The sequence below is a fragment of the Malurus melanocephalus genome, unplaced genomic scaffold (genome assembly GCF_030028575.1).
Source record: "Malurus melanocephalus ecotype Western Australia unplaced genomic scaffold, MMel_1.1 scaffold_395, whole genome shotgun sequence".
Lineage (NCBI taxonomy): Eukaryota > Metazoa > Chordata > Aves > Passeriformes > Maluridae > Malurus > Malurus melanocephalus.
Window position 1 is genome coordinate 152326 of NW_026623627.1, and position 20031 is coordinate 172356.

Sequence of the window (20031 nt, forward strand, 5' to 3'; positions counted from 1 at the left end):
CGGTATGCTTGACATGTCCCCTAAAAATCCTGTCAGGAAGGGAATGAGCATCAGTCCATTAGCAGTCTCAGCCTTCTTGCCTACCACTTCACACTTGTGTGTGATAGACAAACTGCTATAACAGGAATAGCTGCCAAAGGCAGRGAATGTAAACATTTTGGTTTGCTAAGGAAGGCTCTTCTGCAGTGTTGCATATGAATGAGTTGTGCCTCTCAAGGCTGAGAACCCTGCTCACATAGATTATCATCAGTTTTGTCTAGGAGCCTGTTTTAGCATGTCCTGGTTCACCCTCATCAATCCAGATAGAGTGAAAGGAGATCTAGACTTTGAGTTTTCACCCATTTCTCAATTAAAAGAAAAAAAACCAACATTTCTCAAGTGACAACTTCTAGTGTGTGTCCCTTCAGTTCAAATCTATAAAATCTTCCATAATCAGTTTAATCACTGCTCTTATTATGGCATGTGCCACTGTCTCATTCACCTTCCTCTACTTTAGCCACCCTTGAATTAATGTAAGGATTGACTCAATGACCCACTGTTGGGTTTTTTCCTTTCCTCCCTTGCTTTCTATCATTCTGAAGTGTAGACCAGGGTCTTCCATCAGAATTTATTATTATTCAGCCACTCTGACACCTTCTGTACTCTGATAGCTTCTTTCTGCTAGCAGTTAGGAGTATAATCATTAGCTCCAGGTCACAGAATATTCTGAGTTGGCAGGGACCCACAAGGATCATCAAGTTCAACCCTAAGAAAAYGGCCCATATGGGGATAAAACCCRCAACCTTGGTGTTATTAGYACCCTGCTTGAAGAAGGCAAAATCAGAATGAGACTCTCCTAATAAACAAAATTTGTTTTCCTTTTGACCCCACTTATGCTTCTATGCCCCACTTCCAAAGCATTCTATGTTAGTGAATTGTCTTGTAAGCAGCTTAGCAGTCAAGCCAAATTCAACCCTGTGGTTTGAGATGTGGAGAGAGAAAAATATATCTTAGAATYGCATGGTCATCTTGATTTAAATGTTTCTTACTTTTGGCACTTTGTTCTGAAACTTAGCTATATCCAGTATTACAAAATATTTCCTAGTAATTTAACTAAATTYCTCACAGTACAGCTAAAGTCCATTATTACATGTACTGGGCAAAGAATGAGACACCAGTTTGGGCAGAAAAGCAGAAAAAAAGAGGATTTCAGGCATCCAAAGGGGGGAGAAATTGGACAAGCAGTATGAAGCAGTGTTGTATGGGTGAGGTGTGGTGAGGGAAGAGACAAAGCAGTATCTGCAGGTAGAAGTTATTCCAGCTGTTTGTATTTGGACAGATCTGTGGGGCAAAGTGGTGTGAGGCAGGATGAGAAATGCACAAAAAAATACCTGCTCTAGGTAAATATCATAGTGGTAGCTAGACCTGGAAGTGCTTTCATACTGCAATTACACTTTCTTTGCTTTAATTTCTCAATATTCTCTTTTAAAAGCTTCCTTTTCCTTTGGTAATATGTTAAGGAATTGTTTAGCTGGACCCAGATTAGTAACCAGGACCTGGCAACAGCCAAGTGAAATGCCCTCCTTCTGCCATAGGCTTTCAGTGTCACCTTGAGAGATTCAATGCCTCAATTCTTCCCAATTTACTCTAACCTCACAGGAGTGAAGAGAAAATATGTTAAATACCATCAAATCTTCAGCTATCAAGTGCCGGATACATTTGTATACACACACAGCTGGTTCAATACATATTCATATCACTGCTTCTTGTTACCCAATAAAAGGGACCCGTACCTGAAGTGGKTAGATTTCTTAAAATAATTGCTGTTTGTGTCTTAGACAGTATTTTTAGTTTCACTAGAAGATCACCTCCAGCCCACTGTACACATGGTGTATAGGTACAGAATTAGAGCAAYGGCAACATGTGAATTAGAGGAGTGAAAAAAAGAAATGAGCTACAGCATATCCYGTGCACAGGTAGCTGATAGCAGGTGACTTGCATCAGACTGACCAGAACCTGGTGCTTGTCTAGAAATCGACAGTACTTGTCTGGAAATTCATATCACATCCCACAGGAGAAAATGGGCAATGAGGGGGGGATACCTCCTACTACATTTAATCTATTTGAAATCAATCTTCATAATAAAGGTATTAGAGATCTTTGTTGCTCTTCATATTTAATCCTTTAATGGGTTTTTTTTTCCATCTGTTTCTTTTTACTTCAGTGTAAAACAATCATTTAGTTTTGTAAGTGCAGCATTTTTTCATCTGGGCCACAGAAAATGGAAATCCAGCATTTTTTAATTCCAGCTAAGAATGTCTTTGCAGCAGTGGTCATATGACTCTGAGCTAGTTACACTAATGCTTTTAGAAGCATAACCACTCATTATATTAATTTTGATGACTCAGGGAAAGAAAAGTGTTCTCTAACTTGCTTAATGGGATTTTTGGCCATCTTCCCAATAGCTACCTAAAAATTGCTGAGGTGATTAGTCATTATTGATTTTAGCTATGGATTTAGCCATTGATTTCAGGAAGCCAGGAATGGCAGATGGACCGGCACAATAGAATGCAAACAGGATTATAAGGACAAAAAGATTGTTGTGAAGATTCCTGTGGAACATACACTGATTTCCTTGGTTCCGATTAGTTTCCAATTGTGCTGTGGATGTCTTGGACCAGGGAGATAGCAGGAACACAGTAAACCACGCTGGTGTGTCAATAAACTGCATCTTGTTGCTTCAAACTGGCAAGAAATCACTACARTCAGGATCTTTGCTTTCATGACATGGCACTGGATGCTCAAAAACAGTCCTTAAAAAAAGGAGCTCACAATGTGAGAGGCAACTTCATTGATCTAGGTAAGGGATCACTGGCTGAACACAAGGAGGTGCTGCACTTCAGAGGCTCATGTGAGAAGTGCAAACCTAGTTAGTAGGTAATGAGGCAGTARTGACAGAGTACAGGCTGAGTTGCTTCTGCAATATCTCTTTGCAGGGGGACAAAGACACAYGTGAGTTAGTATGCTTGAAATTGCCTACTATTAAACTGCACATCACAGCTGATCAAGGTTAGAAAGCTTCATGAAAGACTAGACTGAAGGTGTTGCCTGACACTGTTTCTCTGGAGTGTCCTTGCATGTTGCCAAGGAAACGAAGAGATAAAAGAAAGATGTTCATAGTTGTTCAGATGAAAGAATCTGAGATGAATGAGGGAGGCTAAATATTTTCTATTTGATAACAGGGCCAAAGTGAGGCTCTAAACTACAGACCTTGTCATATGGGAGAAATGTGAAAAGAAACCACATGGTAGCAGGAAAAGAGCCGCACTTTTGACAGCTTCCACTCGATTCCCTTTTCCTTGATCTTGGTAAAAGCAGATCAGCTGCCTTTGAATGCATGAAAGTGTCTAGTTTCAGGCGACCATCTGAATCCTTTGAAGGCAAAAAGAGTCTGCCCCCAYCTTCTCTGTTACTGTGCTTCCTTGTTGGCATCTTCCTGCCCCCACATCCCTCTATCCCACCGCATTACTGTACAGGATCCTCTGGCTGTAATTAAAGTAATATGGGATTTTGACCCCACAAGCTCCCTGTGTTCTATTATCCCCATTTTCAGAGGTTAGCTTTTTCAGAAGAGGATTTAACTGCTTTATAAGAGGAAGCGGTGCAGATTTTGACTGTGACATGAGTTAAACCTATGTCACTAGACTTTCAGAATCACTAGACTTTCAGAATCATGCACTGCACATTTTTATTCCTAGGCATTGTTTCACTTGTATTAGTCTGCTACATTACCCTTTTTCCCTCTTGATATGACCTACAGCTTAAGTCTTCTGTGTGGTTTTCCTCTGGCTTCCAGTTCTGACCAGCAGCAGTTTGACCGAAAGCCTTTAGCCTACAAAATAGKTGGGGATGCTCAATGGGATGCAGAGATACAGATGTTTTTCTATTACTCACAAGAGGATGCTTGGTTGAAGTCAATTAGAAAACCACAGAGGGTTTGAGTTCCTTTACTTTGCTTTCTTCCYGAAATCCATCCTTTCCCTGATGTCATTTTAGCAAACCAGATTTTCATTTTCAAAGTGTTGTTGATTGGAGAGACCTATGGCCACTAAGATAGCAAATCAAAGAAAGAAAGCTCTTTAGCCTACTCAGCAGGCTGTTCAGTTTCACATAGCTGGCTCTTGGACTCGAGAAGTCTACATATGTTCAAATAGGTCCTTGCCAAATTCACTGYATATACAGCAGGAAAGAAAAAATGTTGAAAAAATGTTAGGTCATCCATTAATAAGACCATGTTTCATTTCTTTTTTTTTATACCTATCCCATCCCCAAGAAATCTTCTAGCTTCTCAGAAATATAAAATTATTGTTACTCCTTTGAGCAGGAAGAACTTGCTCTTCCCTATGTGTATGGCATCTTCTAACCCACATATTCTGAATTTTGATGTTTCCAGCCTGCTTCTCTCCTATAAACTCTTACCTGCTATTTGACTGTCTTTAAAACTGCAGAGAAAATTATCACATTGACTGCAAAGTTCTTGATAAGCTAGCATTTATACTATCAGGACACTGAACTTGACAATTTCAGTAAATTTCAATATCTCTAATACTTCACTGCCTTCTASCAAAGGGATTTTGGTCAGAGTAAGTGATGAATGGATGAAGACTGAATAGAGATATATATCCTCTCTTCAGTTAATTTAAACCATTGTCAACAACTAGAGAAGAAAAAAAGAGGAGAGGATCAGATTCCTTGATACTGAGGGAATCTACCCACATAGAAATTATTTCTCTGAGATGGAAAAAAAAATGCTTTTGTTGCAGAAAACCATGCAGTTAAAACAGTTCAATGATTCTGTAACTCAACTAAAATTCTTMCCCCCTCTCCCCCGCACTAAATGATTTGGAAACAAGTGCTGATTTTTTTTTCCTTCTGACCTACTTCTTATTAAATTGTATTAAACAAGATTAAGTATGCATTTGCATCAGCAACAGCATTTCACAGTCAAATGCTGGATGACAGAAAGAGCCAGCTTACTTTCTCTCCAATTCCATGCCATGAATCAGTGCATTAATTTACCAGTGGATGTGGAGAACAGCATCATGAAGCCTGTTTTATAACCAGCCATCAGTGGTGTGCAGTGAAATTCTTGTAATGAGCAAATCCATCAGACAGACAAACTGCTCTGATATTTGGGCATTGGCACTGTGGGAAGCAGAACGAGAAGTCCTAATCTCAATTCCTAAAGGACAGTACTTGCCAGTATTGAATTATATGGTTTTTTTTTATTTTCGGAACACTTCATGATGTATTATAAAAARTTCCTTTATTCATGTGAATAATTCTTGTGATACTCAGTAAGATATCTTACACAAATAAGAAATACTTGCTTGAATAAGAGCTACAGAATTGCATCCTATGGGAATGACTTCAGCAGGGGTTTCTAAAGCATTCATCATTCTTAGTGAAAGTCTTAGACTTAGCTGATTAGGAATAATGCAAAATTATGTGCTATTTGTAAATCTTTTCTCTCATTTAGTATATACATAGCTACAGCAAGTATCATTCTCTGACTTATTTCAGTGGAACCTGAAGCCAGAGAAAAGCTTACGGCTTTCACTAAGTGCCCCATGGGCCCTGAAGTGAATGGATAGCAGAAATCAGTAATTTAGCAAATGCAGAGRAGTCACCAGTGCAATTGTGTGACAGGGAATGGGAAAGCAGAACATACCACAATCTCATTTCTTAGAGCTTTTCAGCTGATGAGTGTCAAGTGAAATAAAAGATTTCCAAGAAGGGACTGCTGTAGGATAATGCATTGAAATGAGGAGGGGGAAAGCTCTCCACTTCAATACTTTCTGTAACAAAAATGAAAATTATTTAACAGATAGAACACTAAGAAAAAAACCTAAATGTGAGCATTTGGTCAATCTGGCAACACTAAAGGAAAGCTCACTGGTGGAAAAAAAAATTCCTGTTTTAAAAAATTGGTCTAAGCAAACTTCTTTATATATCTTTATTAAATTTGAAGACCGTGACTTGGAAGTGTGAAAAGTACATTTTGCTTGTCAAAAATCAAGACAATGTGACATTGGAAGTGTTGGGGTGTGAAGCAACCTACAGGGCCAGGCTCGCAGTAAAGAGCCTCAGAAAGAGAAATGAATGCAAAGGGGCTCTGAGAGACACAAGGGACTCTAAGATAGCATGATGGCTTAATTACCACGTCCTCAGAGTGAAATCAGTAAAAATGATGAAGATTTCTGCATTTGTTTTCTAGTTTAATTGTAGTCTTTAATCTCAAAAAGAAAACAACGCACATTAGTTCCTAATATCAGATCCAGGGAATCACCAATACTGACAATCCAAGTACATTAAGCTGTGTACTTATCATTAGTACTATTCATGCTCCTGTGCCTTCATTGATGAACRTATTCTTGGCTCCCAAAAGTCAGTCTCTGCTGCTACAGAACTGCATGCGATGTTCTGTATTTCATAATCCTGAGCTCAATAACCATTATTGCACCTTATGGCAATTTTAAAGTTGTGCTTTATTTAAGGAAGCTTTTCTTCATTGAAATAACTGTAACAGATGTTTTATGTTCTATTTGTTTTGCTATGTGGTAGCACTGCAGAGAGAAATTAAATGAGCTCCCCAAGTAGTGTATTTCTAGAGTGAAACTGAACCAGAAGAAATCAGAACAGATGCCCAAGGGAAAACCAAGCATCCATGCAAGGGACAATTATATTTGTAGTGCTGCCTTTTCTGGTTCTTTACATGGTGTCATTGTGTCCAGGGAAAAGTGTGCATCACGTTCCCAAGATCTGTGCACATTATCACATTGGWGATAATGAATTTCAGTTAATACTGAAGCTATTCATAATTTATCTTTTTTTTTCCTGAATCATAATTCCCATATTCATTTAATGATCATGTTTTTATGTCTCAGTAGTCCTTGTCTAATGTACAGATTAATATATATTACAATTAAAGTATTATTGTAGAAGAGGATTGGATTGCATAGCAATAATGAAATTACGGTTCATTAAAGAACAGTAATAATTTATTTGACAAAATTCAAAAGATTTTTAAAAAATCTTGCAATTCCTTGAAGATGTGTCGTGGAAACTTCATTGCACTACGTACACTTTGATAAACAAGGCTGCCCCAGGAATGTTTCTTTAAAAAAGTATTAATGGTAAAAGGATKATATATTTTAAAGTTTTTTGAATGYTCAGGAAATAAGCCCAAAGGCTGTACAATTTCAGTAGTGAAGTATGTCGTGATTGTTRCCTTGCTTGTCATCATTAACAGAATGACAGATCCGCCCATAAGTCACAAGCACCACGACAAGCCATGTTAYGGCAGAATGACAACTTTTCTCATCTAAATGAAAAAAGACATCAAGAAAATGTCACTGTTCCCATATTGAAGTCTTCTGACAAAACAAAGCCAGCAACACTACAACAGTCTTTCTCAACAGATGCCTTTTACTATAACTTMAATTGAAGAGACATGCTTTAAACACAAGATATCCTCCAAGGCATTGATCATCAATAGGGATCTTGGGGCTGCTTGTATTCTCTGCTTTCCAAATCTGCATATAGGGAGTTATTTTGATTATATCCCTGTTGGAGAACCAAACAATTTTTGAACTGAACTAGTGGCGCAGAACATATTTAAATGTGAACTTGAGAACTTGTGAGCTATTGCTATAGCTATAGCAATGYAGAATGYTTGCCTATACAACCTATTTTTGTGCAGAGACCCTCAGGCCCCACACATGAAGAAAAACAATAACTCTGTTTGAACCGCTTTTAGCAGAGCTAAATGCTATTTAGGTTGAATTATTTCAGCATGGAGTCARTTCAAATAGAAGGCTTGATTCTTCCAGCTGCTGAAATAGTGACACTAAAAGTGCTTGGCGCCTCACACTGTTAAACTCGGAGATGTAAGAAGATAGACTGACGTCAAAAGATTGATGTGTCAAGACAGAAGATAGACTGAATTATACTAGAAAGTATTTGCTGTATGTATTGGGCCATTATCTTGTACAGAGGGAATTTATGTTAAAAATAATAACAGCCAGTAGAGATTTAGCCAGCTAGAAAAGGTAGGTTGAATATTTGCACTGATATCTCAAACAAAGCATGAGCTCACAGTTAGGAAAATGGTTGGTATGAGGTGGTTGACACTCCCATTCCTGCACCTTTAGGCTCAGCTGTTGCTCTGCATCCAGCTGAGCCCGAGCTTCCTGCGAGGAGGATTCTGTCACAGAACAGGAGAGTCCCCTGAGTCTGCACTGTGGTCACTCACAGGGCTCTCAGATCTCATTTTGTACAAAAGGAGCAAAAGCACAGAGGGGTTGATGCAAGTTGTGCAAGGTTGTTTTGGGAGTCTGTGGTAGAGGTGGGGTCAGATTTGAATCATTTGACTAGCCTTTCTTGCAGTCTTGATGAGGAATAYTCATCATTTTTTGTCAAAGAAATAATTAGTGGTAGCTCACTAATCTTACCAGCTGCTGCTGTTGCTTTTTGAAATCAATATAAAGYATTTCCAGGTCCCTGCAGTGGGCTTCAGTGGTTTCTGAGCTGTGCTAAGAGGATCCCCATGTTGTGCTTCCCTTGTTTCTTAGCTGTGCTGTGAAGCCCTGACAATCCGTATCGCTTGCAGTGCTGTCCTCCCAGAGCATGCATATACATGTCTCCTTCTGAGGCACATATGGACATGTGCTTATGTTCTCTTTTCACATCATTATCATTCCTTCCCATMATTTATTCATGCTAGTTTGTCATCAAGTATTGCATTTCTGCCCATCTATTATTTATGGATGATAAAGAAATGGTGTAATACCAAAGACCACAAGGAAGAAATGCACCAGRGACTGGGCAGATTGGGTGGTTGGATGTGTGAGACTCAAGGAGATATTCCAGTTCATTCCCTCTCCTGGCAGATGTTACTGMTTACCGAGGGGCTGATCCTTCCAGCACTTTTGTGCCAAAATCCCACAGATGCCATAAGTTTGTGTAATGAGGACTTGCAGTTTCAGATCCTTGGAGCACAAGGTTTCCTTTAGCTACCTGAGAAGTTGCCCCAGGCCTCTCTTCAGTCTCTGCAGGGGCAGTTGCAGGTGGTGGCTTTGCCAAGGCACCGAGTAACACCAGGCTGCAGGTCTGTAATTAGCAGTACTGATGTGAATAAACCTGTTCACAGGTTTAAAATTCAGCAGATGTACTGGAATTTACAGGATCAGGACCTGACTGTGTGTGTTTTGTGTGTGGTAGTCTCTCAGTGTCAAGGTAAACATCTCTGCCTCTACTGYTGTTTTCTTCTAACTGAAATAACAAAGTTGAAAAATGCTAAATGGTAAAAGCTACAGTAAGTCGTTATTTKTTTAGAGTCGTAATTTACCTCCATTGATTTCTACCTTCAAAATAGTGTATCTTGTTGACCACAACCTTAAAATACCTATTTTTCATTCTTCTCCTGTATCTTCTGCTGAAYTGGGAAGGTGGACAACATGGCCAGTCTCCACAACATACATGTTCGCACAGGCTGCTTCTGCAACACCGGAGCCTGCCAGATGCATTTGGATATAAGCAATGAGGACATCCAAAGGAACCTGCAGGTTAGTTTCTGAATGGGATTAGAAGTTTAAAGCTAAAGTAGATTTGTCATGTCCCATGGTTTTGAGTCACTGTGAGATTTGCTTTCTATGACCTTTCAACTCACTTGCCTCGTTAAAGAACTAAACTAACTGAAATTCAGCTTCTTGAAATGAGGTATTGAAACAAAATCATTTGATGGACCCAAAGAAGTATATATTGCTTGTTATATGTGTTGCTTTCATTGGAGAATAGGAAATTGGGGCTTCTTGTTTGGTTTTGGAATTGCACGATATCCAGACTTCCAGCAGAACACAAGCTCCTGGACAATTCCACTCATGTTGTTCCTTAAGTATTCTTAATTAATTATTCTACATAATAATATTCAAGTATTATAGATCTATTGCAGTTGTGTGTTACAGTTTAAAATACACATGCAAATTGGACAAGAAACAATAAAGAGGAAYACACAGTGAATCTCAGAGAATGAAGTAAATTTAGATGACATCTACTTAGATTGCTGGTGTGTTAGATTGCTAGGATATGAATGTAAAGACTGTTCTCAAGATTACTAATGTTTTCCATGAGCTGTCATTAAAAGATGTATRGCAGGATGTATTACAGTGAAGTGGAGGAGGCTTCCTGTCTGCATATTTGTCAGAGTTTTAAATTACAGTAAATTAATTCAGAACAATCAAAAATTTTATTAATGGTGTTCTTCAAAAGGCAAAAAAAAAACCCTCAAAAGCTAATGGCTGTAATGATACTATAGCTCCCTGGTAATGTCACAGAGACATATAGAGAATTTTGCAAACACATTTACATGCAGGTSTGATAGCACAAGTTCTTAAAGGCTGCTGCAGTTCTTTAATACCTTCCTTGGCAAAATGGTGCTTTGATTTACCCTGGAAACTGTCTCCTCTGAGAAAGCAAAAAAGRGGCTACCCTTGTGTGAAAAATGCCAGATAACCAGCTGCAATGCTCTTGGTTCTCCTTATACAAGGAAGATTTTGCTAAGGAGTGAGTGACTTCTTTCAGGTCTGTATCATTTAAATGGGATAGGCCAAAGTTAAATTTATGGAGAGACACTTAATCTGCCAAGGTTTGTATAATGAGGTGGTACAGTCACAGTCGTTATTTTGGGACATTCCATTCCCATCAGTGCTTTGAGAAGAATCAGGATGAGTTATTGACAACATTACTGTGCAGAGGAAGGCATCTTTTATCACATTATTTGCACATATACTTCAGTTTCATCTTTTCCCAGGGTGCTGGCAGTGTTCTTCCTTCCCTGATGAAGATTTACATGATAAAATGCCTGTGAGGGTGGACTTTCTGTCCTCAAGCGTCCCTGGAGAAGTGTGGTTAGTTTTCTCAGAATGTTATATAGGAACTTGTCTACTTATTTGCACAGCAGGAACCTCTCTCCTCCAGTCAATCAAGAAATACTTGGCAGAAGGGTTACAGAAGGGTATATTAACAGATGCAACCTAATTTTGCAAATGTTGCTTGTGCTCTGTTAAGGGTAAAAACTACATCACACTGCATTAAAATATTTACTACTGTGTTGCATGCTTTGACATAGATGTAGGGGTTTTATTTCTCCTTGCATAAATGGCATCTGTGTTCATTGTACTGTGACATTTCTTGCTTATATATATTTATATGAGAAAAAGCCCTCATATAAATAAACTATTCACACTTCCATTTTTAATGTAATAGAAATGTGTAAATAAATTAAATGCTGAGGGAAAAAAAAACCCAACAGCTGCTGCACTTAGGGAATAGGATGAGTTAAAACTAAATCTTATGTCCATTGGTGAGCTAATATTAAATGGATGCGCAAAGGGGACTGGCTTGCTTCACTGGTGGTGAGTGGCACCACTCACTGACTCACTTAAATAATGAGCAACTTTTGCTTTTAAGGGAGAGTTTTCCATSAAATGTTGTATGGGAGATGGACATCACTATAGGGAATTCAAAGAATTTTTCAGCAAAACTTTTTAAAGTGGAGACTTGTGCTCTTCCAATGAGGAAGTGTTAGTGGAAAGGCTAGTTCCCTCCATCCTGAGAGCAATGTGTTGACTGGATCTGAAAGACAAATATGAATATTCCAATGTCACTTCATAGGTCTAGATCCAAGTCTCTGCTTTGCTGATACCCCAGATGAGTTAGTTCTCTGCCCTTTGGACTATTTAACATGAGCCATGAATAAGACACTGATGGTATAAAATGGAACTCTTCTGACAGTGAATATCAAGASAACTGTCCCAGAAAAATCATCTCTCTTGTAGCTGTTCACTTATCTGAACATAATACCACAGTTTAAATCCCAGTGAACAATGCAGGTGAAACAGAAATATCCCTGGAGAATGTCCTGGCTAGCAATCGTGGGGCATACAAACCTTTTTGAGTCTTTGAGAAGTATCTCTTCCCCTTAGAGTAGAATATGACAAGCAGCTCAAGATTATCTTCTTCACAATGTGTGTAAATCATAAGATGATTGAGGGKTTTTTTTCCATCTTCCCTTTGTATTGATGAGTTAAGCTTGTATTTTTTTACARCATTTTTCCAGGTGAGAATTAAGAGACTCATTAATAACTAGGTAAAAGAGAAAGAAAGAAAATTGTCATGACAGCTCTCTGGTTTTCTTCCTCTTTCAAACTAGGCTGGCCATGTCTGTGGAGATAATATAGACCTAGTGGATGGACGTCCCACTGGTTCCGTGAGAATATCCTTTGGCTACATGTCTACATTTGAAGATGCACAGAATTTTTTGAATTTCATCATAGCCACCAGACTCTCCAAACTGGACACTGAGATTCCTTTCCAGTCTGTTACAAAGCTGACGACAGAATCTGTTCCAGATGACCACCTTTCTTTTAACAGTGCAGATGAATTGTCTCCARTACTGCAAATCTCGGACAGAGAACCCCAGAATAATCCATCTGACACAGGGACAACTGGGAGCTGGCAGCCACCAGAGCGTGAGGCAGAAAGCATAAGGGCAGCTGTTTCCGAAACTGCAGTGCCAACATGCAGAAAAGGTGGCAAGCCCATCACTGTCGCCAAAATTTACCTCTACCCAATCAAATCCTGCTCTGCATTTGAGGTACGTGCTTTGAACCATTTGGAAGTGTTTGTTCAGCTCAGCCTGGTGTTTTTCCTCAGACACGTGTGCAGGAGATACTAGGAAGCTCTGTGTGGGTACCCATGCTTCCTTTTTTCCAGTTTCTGGGATTGAGTGTGTGTTAGGCTACCTTGAAAGATTTTCAGTTGTGCTGAAGCTACGAGGGGGGTAAATGCATCTTCTGCTCTCCCCTCCCCCACAACAGACAAATCCGCACGTAATACGCTGTCTTGAAGAAAATAGTTGGATTTGCAAAACTGGACTAAAATATAATCAAGAAATTAGTATGCTTTTACAGAATGGCACGTGATGGACTTGTAGGCATTGATGGGTAGGCAGCAATTGAGAAATAACTTGATTAACATGTTATAATTGAGAGGCAGCTGATTTGCATTACAAAGAAATGTTATCATTAAAAATACATTTGCAACAGAAATATGACATTTAAGTGTTGCTGCTCTATTTGAAAGTTCACTCTTTGAAGATTTTAATTGCTTTTTTACCAAGTTAATAATATCATCACCTTAGCTGCGACTTTTTTTTTTTTTAAATAATGCATGATGAAATAGGTGTATGGCCCACACATGACCTAGAATGTCACTCTGCTTAGTACCATACTGGGAAGTGATTTAATGAATGTCAATAATGCCATAACTTTCCCTACAAAAATTTACTGSTGTAGGTCGGTGTCTCACATCTGAGAGAAAATTGGGGTCAAATCCAGTGATGAATCCCCTGCATTTCAAATAGGSCTTCTCAGTTGATTTGATCATATTTTGGTTTCTTTCTCAATGCACAGAGATTAGGCAATTAAACACTATTAAATGATCAACAAGACATCACTATTTTTAAGTTTGGGTTGGCTTACGGTGCCTTTAATTCAGAGGCACAATCCTGAGCATTAAATGAGACCCAAACAAACAATTTCCACTCSTTATTAACCTCCCACTAGATCAAACTGTTCAGAAAATCAAATTAATTGCCCATTTCATGTGCAAACCTTTTAACCTTTGYTTAAGTGTTGCAGTTTTTATAGCTGTATTACAGAAGCCCAGTATAGAAGCTGCTGAAAKACACTGGCAGTGTTCAGGTGCCTTTGGGGTTAAACTGGATTTTTGACATGCAGGCTGGTGTTGTGAGACACATGCCACAACATTCAGCACTGGGAAGGCTTTGAAGCCATTGTGCCCAGGAGCAGGTAAGACATACGTCAGCATGAAAGAAAGCTCATATTTCCCCACAAGCTGAGCCAGGTTTCTCCTCTTCAAGCTCTGTGAGGGGAAACAGCTCTRGGTGGTAAATTCACACAATCCTGGTACTCCCTGGCAGACAGGACTGCAATTCTCTGTGGAGAGAGGAATTCCCATGCATAGTGCTTGTTCCAGGCATGTGTAGATGGGCCCAGAGTGAAAACAGAGCTCATTTTACCTCAGCTTCCACCTCTACAGTCAGACACTGTTCTCTAAGCAGTGAGAGATGGATACCTGCTTATTCATTTTATCACAAAACAGTCATCTGCAGTAGGAGAGATGAATTGCTCCTGGATATTTCTGTCTCTTTTCATTGACTAAAAGAGGAGTCCAAGGCAACTTGGATTATGCAGCTAACACTAGCTGATGTGAATAAAATAAAAATAGATATAAAAATTGCCACTAGATTATGAGGTTTARTTTTGCATGCCTAGAGTAATTTTTGAAGTCTGTTTTTGATTCATGACAAAGCATCAGTCACATTAGAACCCTGGAATATGAGCACTGTCAAAGCCTGTATTGCCAAAAAGTAACACAAAATGAAATAAATACTGACTTTAGTGCATGGTATTGGAAAGGACTGGAATTTCACTACAAAGAGCTATAATTTAGCTCTTCTCCTCCTCTTCTCAAGAAGTATTTTTTGTGCATTTCCACTTGGTTTCCATGTGGTACATAGAAGATACATGAATGCACRTAAAAGAACAGTAGAAGCTGACCTAACAGATCCACTGGCAAAGGGTTTTCACTGCATAGGGAGAGCAGGCCAGGAAATGAAGTGAAAAGAGTATTATGATTTTCATGGGGTTTTTTTTTTTTTTATATTGAATTGAAGTAAATTGCCCCCCAACAATGTTTGTTTTTATCACCTTCTTCCTGCCCACCAGATATTCTTCATGTCTTTTCTTCCCAAAAGTCTGACTGGCACTTCTAGATCTGTCATACATTTATAAGCAGCTTGTGAAAGATCTGCTAATCTTGCTGTCTGCCTATAGGAGAGGTAAAAAAGCCAGTTTACAGACCACCATTTGTAAAATGAACTTTAAAACTCAGTTAAAGTGGCTTAGGATCTTTCCAGTGAATAAGAGCAGAATAGAAAGCCAAGGCTGGCAGGACCCACACCATTGCTAACTGCAGAGTGCACCAGCCTCCAAAATGCATCTATATATACATGTATATGTCTTAATGTGTCATTCGGCCTTCACCCTGAAACAGGAAAACTGTCCATGCCACACACATTGGAGTTTGAAGTGACATGCTAGAGAAGAAACCTTATCTCAATTAAATGGAATGAAATCCTGAAAATCATTTTGCCTTCTGAAATATTGATTATACCAGAATTTCTAGCCTTTATCTTGAAAAGACTGAATCATGTGCAAAGCTATTCTTTTGCCATTTATTTAGTGGCCTTTTTCCTACAGACTTCACATTTAACATTATATTATCTTGTTACTTCAGGAAATCCATAAACTTCTGAAACAGTAATCATGTAGCTTGTAGTCTCTTTAGTCTTTGATTGGAATCTGAAAATTGAAATTCAGTTTCTTGTTTKACATCTAAAACAGCTTTAGAAGCTTTGTAGTTGCTGGGAATGTAGAACAATATTTTCCCARTTTCAAATTTGGTCTCCATGTTTAKCAGTTATAGGGTAACTCATCTAGCTGATGGGAAAAAGCAAAAGTGGTTCAAATACTGGGCTCTAGTAAATTCATTAGTCTTGTGATACCTTGAAACTTGATCTCAGAAGCTCATAGATTTGAAGGTTCTAGTGCAGCCCTTCAGCTTMTATAGGAGATCAGATCTTTAGTATGGGGAGTCAATAGACTTTGTTGTAACTACATGATCACTTGTGTTTTCCTAAAATAAGATGTGCAATGGAAAATTCCAGCTAACCAGCACATCTGCCAGTGAAATCTGCCCACTGATTTGCTGGTTGCAGGATGGATGATTGGTGGCAGGAGGACAAACTCGGGGAGGATGTGAGTGCAAACTCACAGCTGTTTGATCTGCTTGTCTGAGTCACATAATCTCCTCCTCTCCTAAACTCTGATTTCTCTGTTCTAATCTGAGAGGTTCTTGACCTCCAGAGAARATCAGAGTGCAGAATGCTCTGGCAGCTGGGAGGATGAAACTTGGCATGAAGATCATCAGCTCRCTGCAGGTCACATGGTTTCTGCAGCATTTTATACAGCGCTCCTGGACACAGGACAGTCTCTGTCCACTGCTGTCCCATGGATTTTATGGTGCAGGAAGCAGAAGGCAGAATATTCTAACTCAACTTCTCAAATGGGTTTTCTTTTCCCTACAATTATTTTATTAAATGGGGAGAAGCAGAGGAGTAACCTCTATCCCTGACCACTTTCTTTTTTTCCAACATAAAAATGTGTTTTAAACATGCATTTTTAAACAGGAACATCTCTCATGTCAATGAATTTTACATAATTATATAATGCAATGTGCCCAGTGAAAGAGGTTAGGAATTTAAACTAATAACTAATTAATAACTTTATTATTCTTGCAGTAGATTTCAGAGTATAAAAAATTACAGCTCAACAWAGAAGACAAACTAGCTTTTAATTTAAAATACGATGCAAATTYCTAGTTATCAGTGGATAAATTATATGCAAGACCACTAATGTTTTTAAACTTAGATAATTTAAAGGCTATTCAGTGATTCCTTTAATGTGTTTTAAAACTGTGCTAGCCTTCATGATGTTACTGTGAACTATGGGAGGAATGCAGCCCAAAATGTTACAAAGAAAATTTGGAAATTAAAAAAAAAACAAACATCTCCACATATTTTTTCAGTGGATATTTTTATTTTGCAATAAGAAAAAATGGACTAAATCAGATGGGACAATGCCAACTACTGGCTGTATTATGCAATGACCCTTGTGAGAGGTAGAGAAGACCTAATATTGAATGATTCTGGGATGCATCATCACCTGCCATGCTAGGAATGAAGGTGTATGCTGGTATCTATCAGTAAAACCATGCTCTCCCTGCTTTCCTTGTCCTTCCACTTTCAGTTTGTCTCAGTAGCCAGAAATGGCCAGGCACCCTCAGGGAATTATGTTAGAAGCTGTACAATGCAGTATTGCCATTGCCACATGTGCTAACCTGCACTATTTTACTTTATTTAACAACCTCTTCAGTCTCTTTAAAATACAGTGGGACATGGTCTGCACAAACCTAAGTGCTGAGAAAAGAAATTCATGTGTATTTCCGTGCTTATCTCCAGTGTCACTCTTAGCARCAAACCAGCTCTGGCTGTTTAGAGCCTTCTGTGACTCTCCTTCTGAGGCAGGGCACAAAGTTGTTCTGTTGTTGCAACTTTCTTTGTCGGGGTCCTAGCAACATGTGCAGTGCAGTGAGCTGAAAAGTGSAGCAGGAGCTGGGCACTTGTCAAGGTGCAGAGGACATCCATGGGAGGACAGGGACTCACTGCAGGGCTCGTGTGTGTGACTCTCACTGCAATGGCAAATACCCAGAGGAAGGGAGGGAAATGGGCTGAATACCCATAATCATGTGCTGCATCACATTTGTGGTGTGACTGAAGCATGGAGTTAGTCACCATTATTTTGGACCTGTCAGAGGTGTTTTGAGGGGAAGGTGTTGATTATTTCCAAATATTTGCTACCTAGTTAGCTGGGCTTACCCTTTAATGCCTGACAGCCTGTAAGAACTACCCAAAGCTATGATTAAAGAGAGGTTTTGTTTTGCTCATGAAACCTCTTGTGAATGGTAAGAAAACACTTCAAAAACTTCAGTGAAGGGTAAGAAACCACTTAAGCTATTTCCTGAATAAGATTGCTGTCCTGAAGTGGAGCCAAAACAACTGAATGTTACAATAGGGAACTAAGCACCTTCGTGCTCCTTTTCTATTTTTCTGCTTTTTTAGTTTATTCTGCTCTCTATGTCTTGCAAATCCTGTAAAGATCTTTTGGATTTATAGGAGGATGTATTAATGATCTTCTTTTTTGGAAAGGAGATTTGTTAGCAGGAAATTCTCGCAGCTCTCAGATGATCACCAGCTGTTCAAATGCATTTTGTACTCTAATTATACAGGATAACCAAAAATGCTGGTCTCTCTAAAGAATAATTTTCACTAAGAACAAAAGTGTGTTCTTCAGCTGATACTGCAGTCTTTGGGCAATGATTCCTCTCCTAAAAAAAGGCAGGGTAAAGGTTCACATARCTTAGGTGCTGACAGTTTGAGGTGTTTGAATAATGATTAGATAATGGTTTCAGATGACACTGTCAGGCCTAAAATTTCTATTTATCACTGAATTTTTCATCCATGCTTGCATTAAAAAATGGCAAATAATATTATAAATCAAATAGGTCAAGAGAACATATTTATTCTCTTTTTTTTTCTCATTTTCTGTATTCAATATAGTTGGTAGCACTGTGGCAAAATTATTTTGAGTTCAGCTTTGATGCCTRAAGTTTTCAGCTCTAGCATGCCTGCCCTGAGCTTTCTATAGTCGGGCTGTCARTGTCAAACTGCTGCTGCAGGCTTTTATAAAAGCAGGAAAAGTTTTATGAGGTACTTTGTGAAGTTCTGTGAAGTTTTGGGTTGATCTCATGATAAACAGAAACATGGTTTTTAATTAATCTAACYAGTGCTTCCAGACATGCTTTTCTTCAGAGCATCAGGCTGTGCTTGACGTATCTTTTACTCAAGTTTTTTGCTGAAGTCTTYTGTCAAGTAATTCATGTGAGATGTACTCAGCTTTCCTATAAGAATTCAACTAAGTTCAGCTGTAAACTTTTCTCCAAATTCAACTGTGATGTGAGCTAAAGAATACGTTTAAATGGCCAGCTTTATATGACAAGAATGGTATTAATATTTTAACATTCTGGAGAAGAAAGCAGATATTAATGTCACCCAAAGGCATTTCTAAAATTGCTCTCTTTTTGGATTTCAAGATTGCCATCTGTGTAGCATCCGAAACAGATGTTCTTTTCACCAGAAAAATGGACGTGAAAGCAAGGACAATATGCTTCTATGGGCTGTTGGATGCAAAGAATAATAGAAGAACAGATAGCAAAGAAGACAATGTGCTTTTGTTGTAAGGGGATCTAAAGAAACTATTATTTTCCCAGCTAAACTAGAAACTTCAGTGGAGGAGATTTTCGCAAATGAATTACTTGATAAGTGGTCCCATTTTATGAAGAACAATTATTTTATAATTTTGAATTTCACAGTTTTCCTGCTTTCTGTTTGTTTGGTTTTGCTTAAATTCATAAAACTTCCATAAAATCTCCATGTTTTGTAAGTTAACTGAAAATTCCTGGAGCAACAGGTCCTAAAAATGGATGRGTATAAAATTGAAAACAGTTTTCAGAGTGTTTCAGAGATTGTTTATTCTTATAGCTCTGTTAAACTTTATGATAATATGTAGCAAATCAGAGTAATTTGATTTTGTTTTGTCATCTTCGTGCAGTGGTATCTTTATCTCTGATTTGCAATTAAGGTTTCTCTTATAAAAAGCTGACATTGATTTGCACAAATTTTCCTGATTTCAACGAGTTCTATTAATGGATTCTTTTCCCTTTTATTTCTTTTCAGCATGTATCTATTAATGCAATTGACATTTTTTTAAACCCTTGTACCCCCTCCTGATTCTTTCCCAGGTTACAGAATGGCCAGTGGGGAATCAGGGTTTGCTGTATGACCGAAACTGGATGGTGGTAAACCAGAATGGAGTCTGCCTGACTCAGAAGCAGGAGCCAAGGTTGTGTCTTGTGAATCCCTCAATTGATCTCAAGCAAAAAATWATGGTCATTCAGGCAGAAGGTAAACAAAATCTTTTTCTTCCCTTTTTTATTGGTGTCAGATTTCTAGGCAGAGTCACCTGCATGCACCCACCAATCTGCTGAATGCTGTGCATGCCTGCTTGTGACTTGCTTGRGAATTCAGGGACAAGTTGGGTGTCAGCTGTGGGCAGTGAAAGCCCAACCTCTTACATGCAGTCCTGGGGGTGTTCCTGACTCATTGCTGGGGTGGGCAGAGAGGAGACAGACTCCCTGTGTGCCAGCATAAAGTGATGCTCCAGGATGGAG

The 20031-nt window shown here is 38.8% G+C and overlaps 1 protein-coding gene across 1 annotated transcript in view; it reads left to right on the top strand.

Annotated features, from left to right (window-relative positions):
* MOCOS (molybdenum cofactor sulfurase) overlaps positions 1-20031 on the top strand; it is a gene marked incomplete at its 5' end in the record, with an annotated part of 196907 nt that overhangs the window by 150829 nt on the left and 26047 nt on the right. Inside the window, 3 exons of the mRNA XM_057379247.1 lie at positions 9489-9605; positions 12251-12694; positions 19603-19765. Of these exons, the coding sequence (XP_057235230.1) occupies positions 9489-9605; positions 12251-12694; positions 19603-19765 (724 nt within the window). The remainder of the gene's footprint in view (positions 1-9488; positions 9606-12250; positions 12695-19602; positions 19766-20031) is intronic.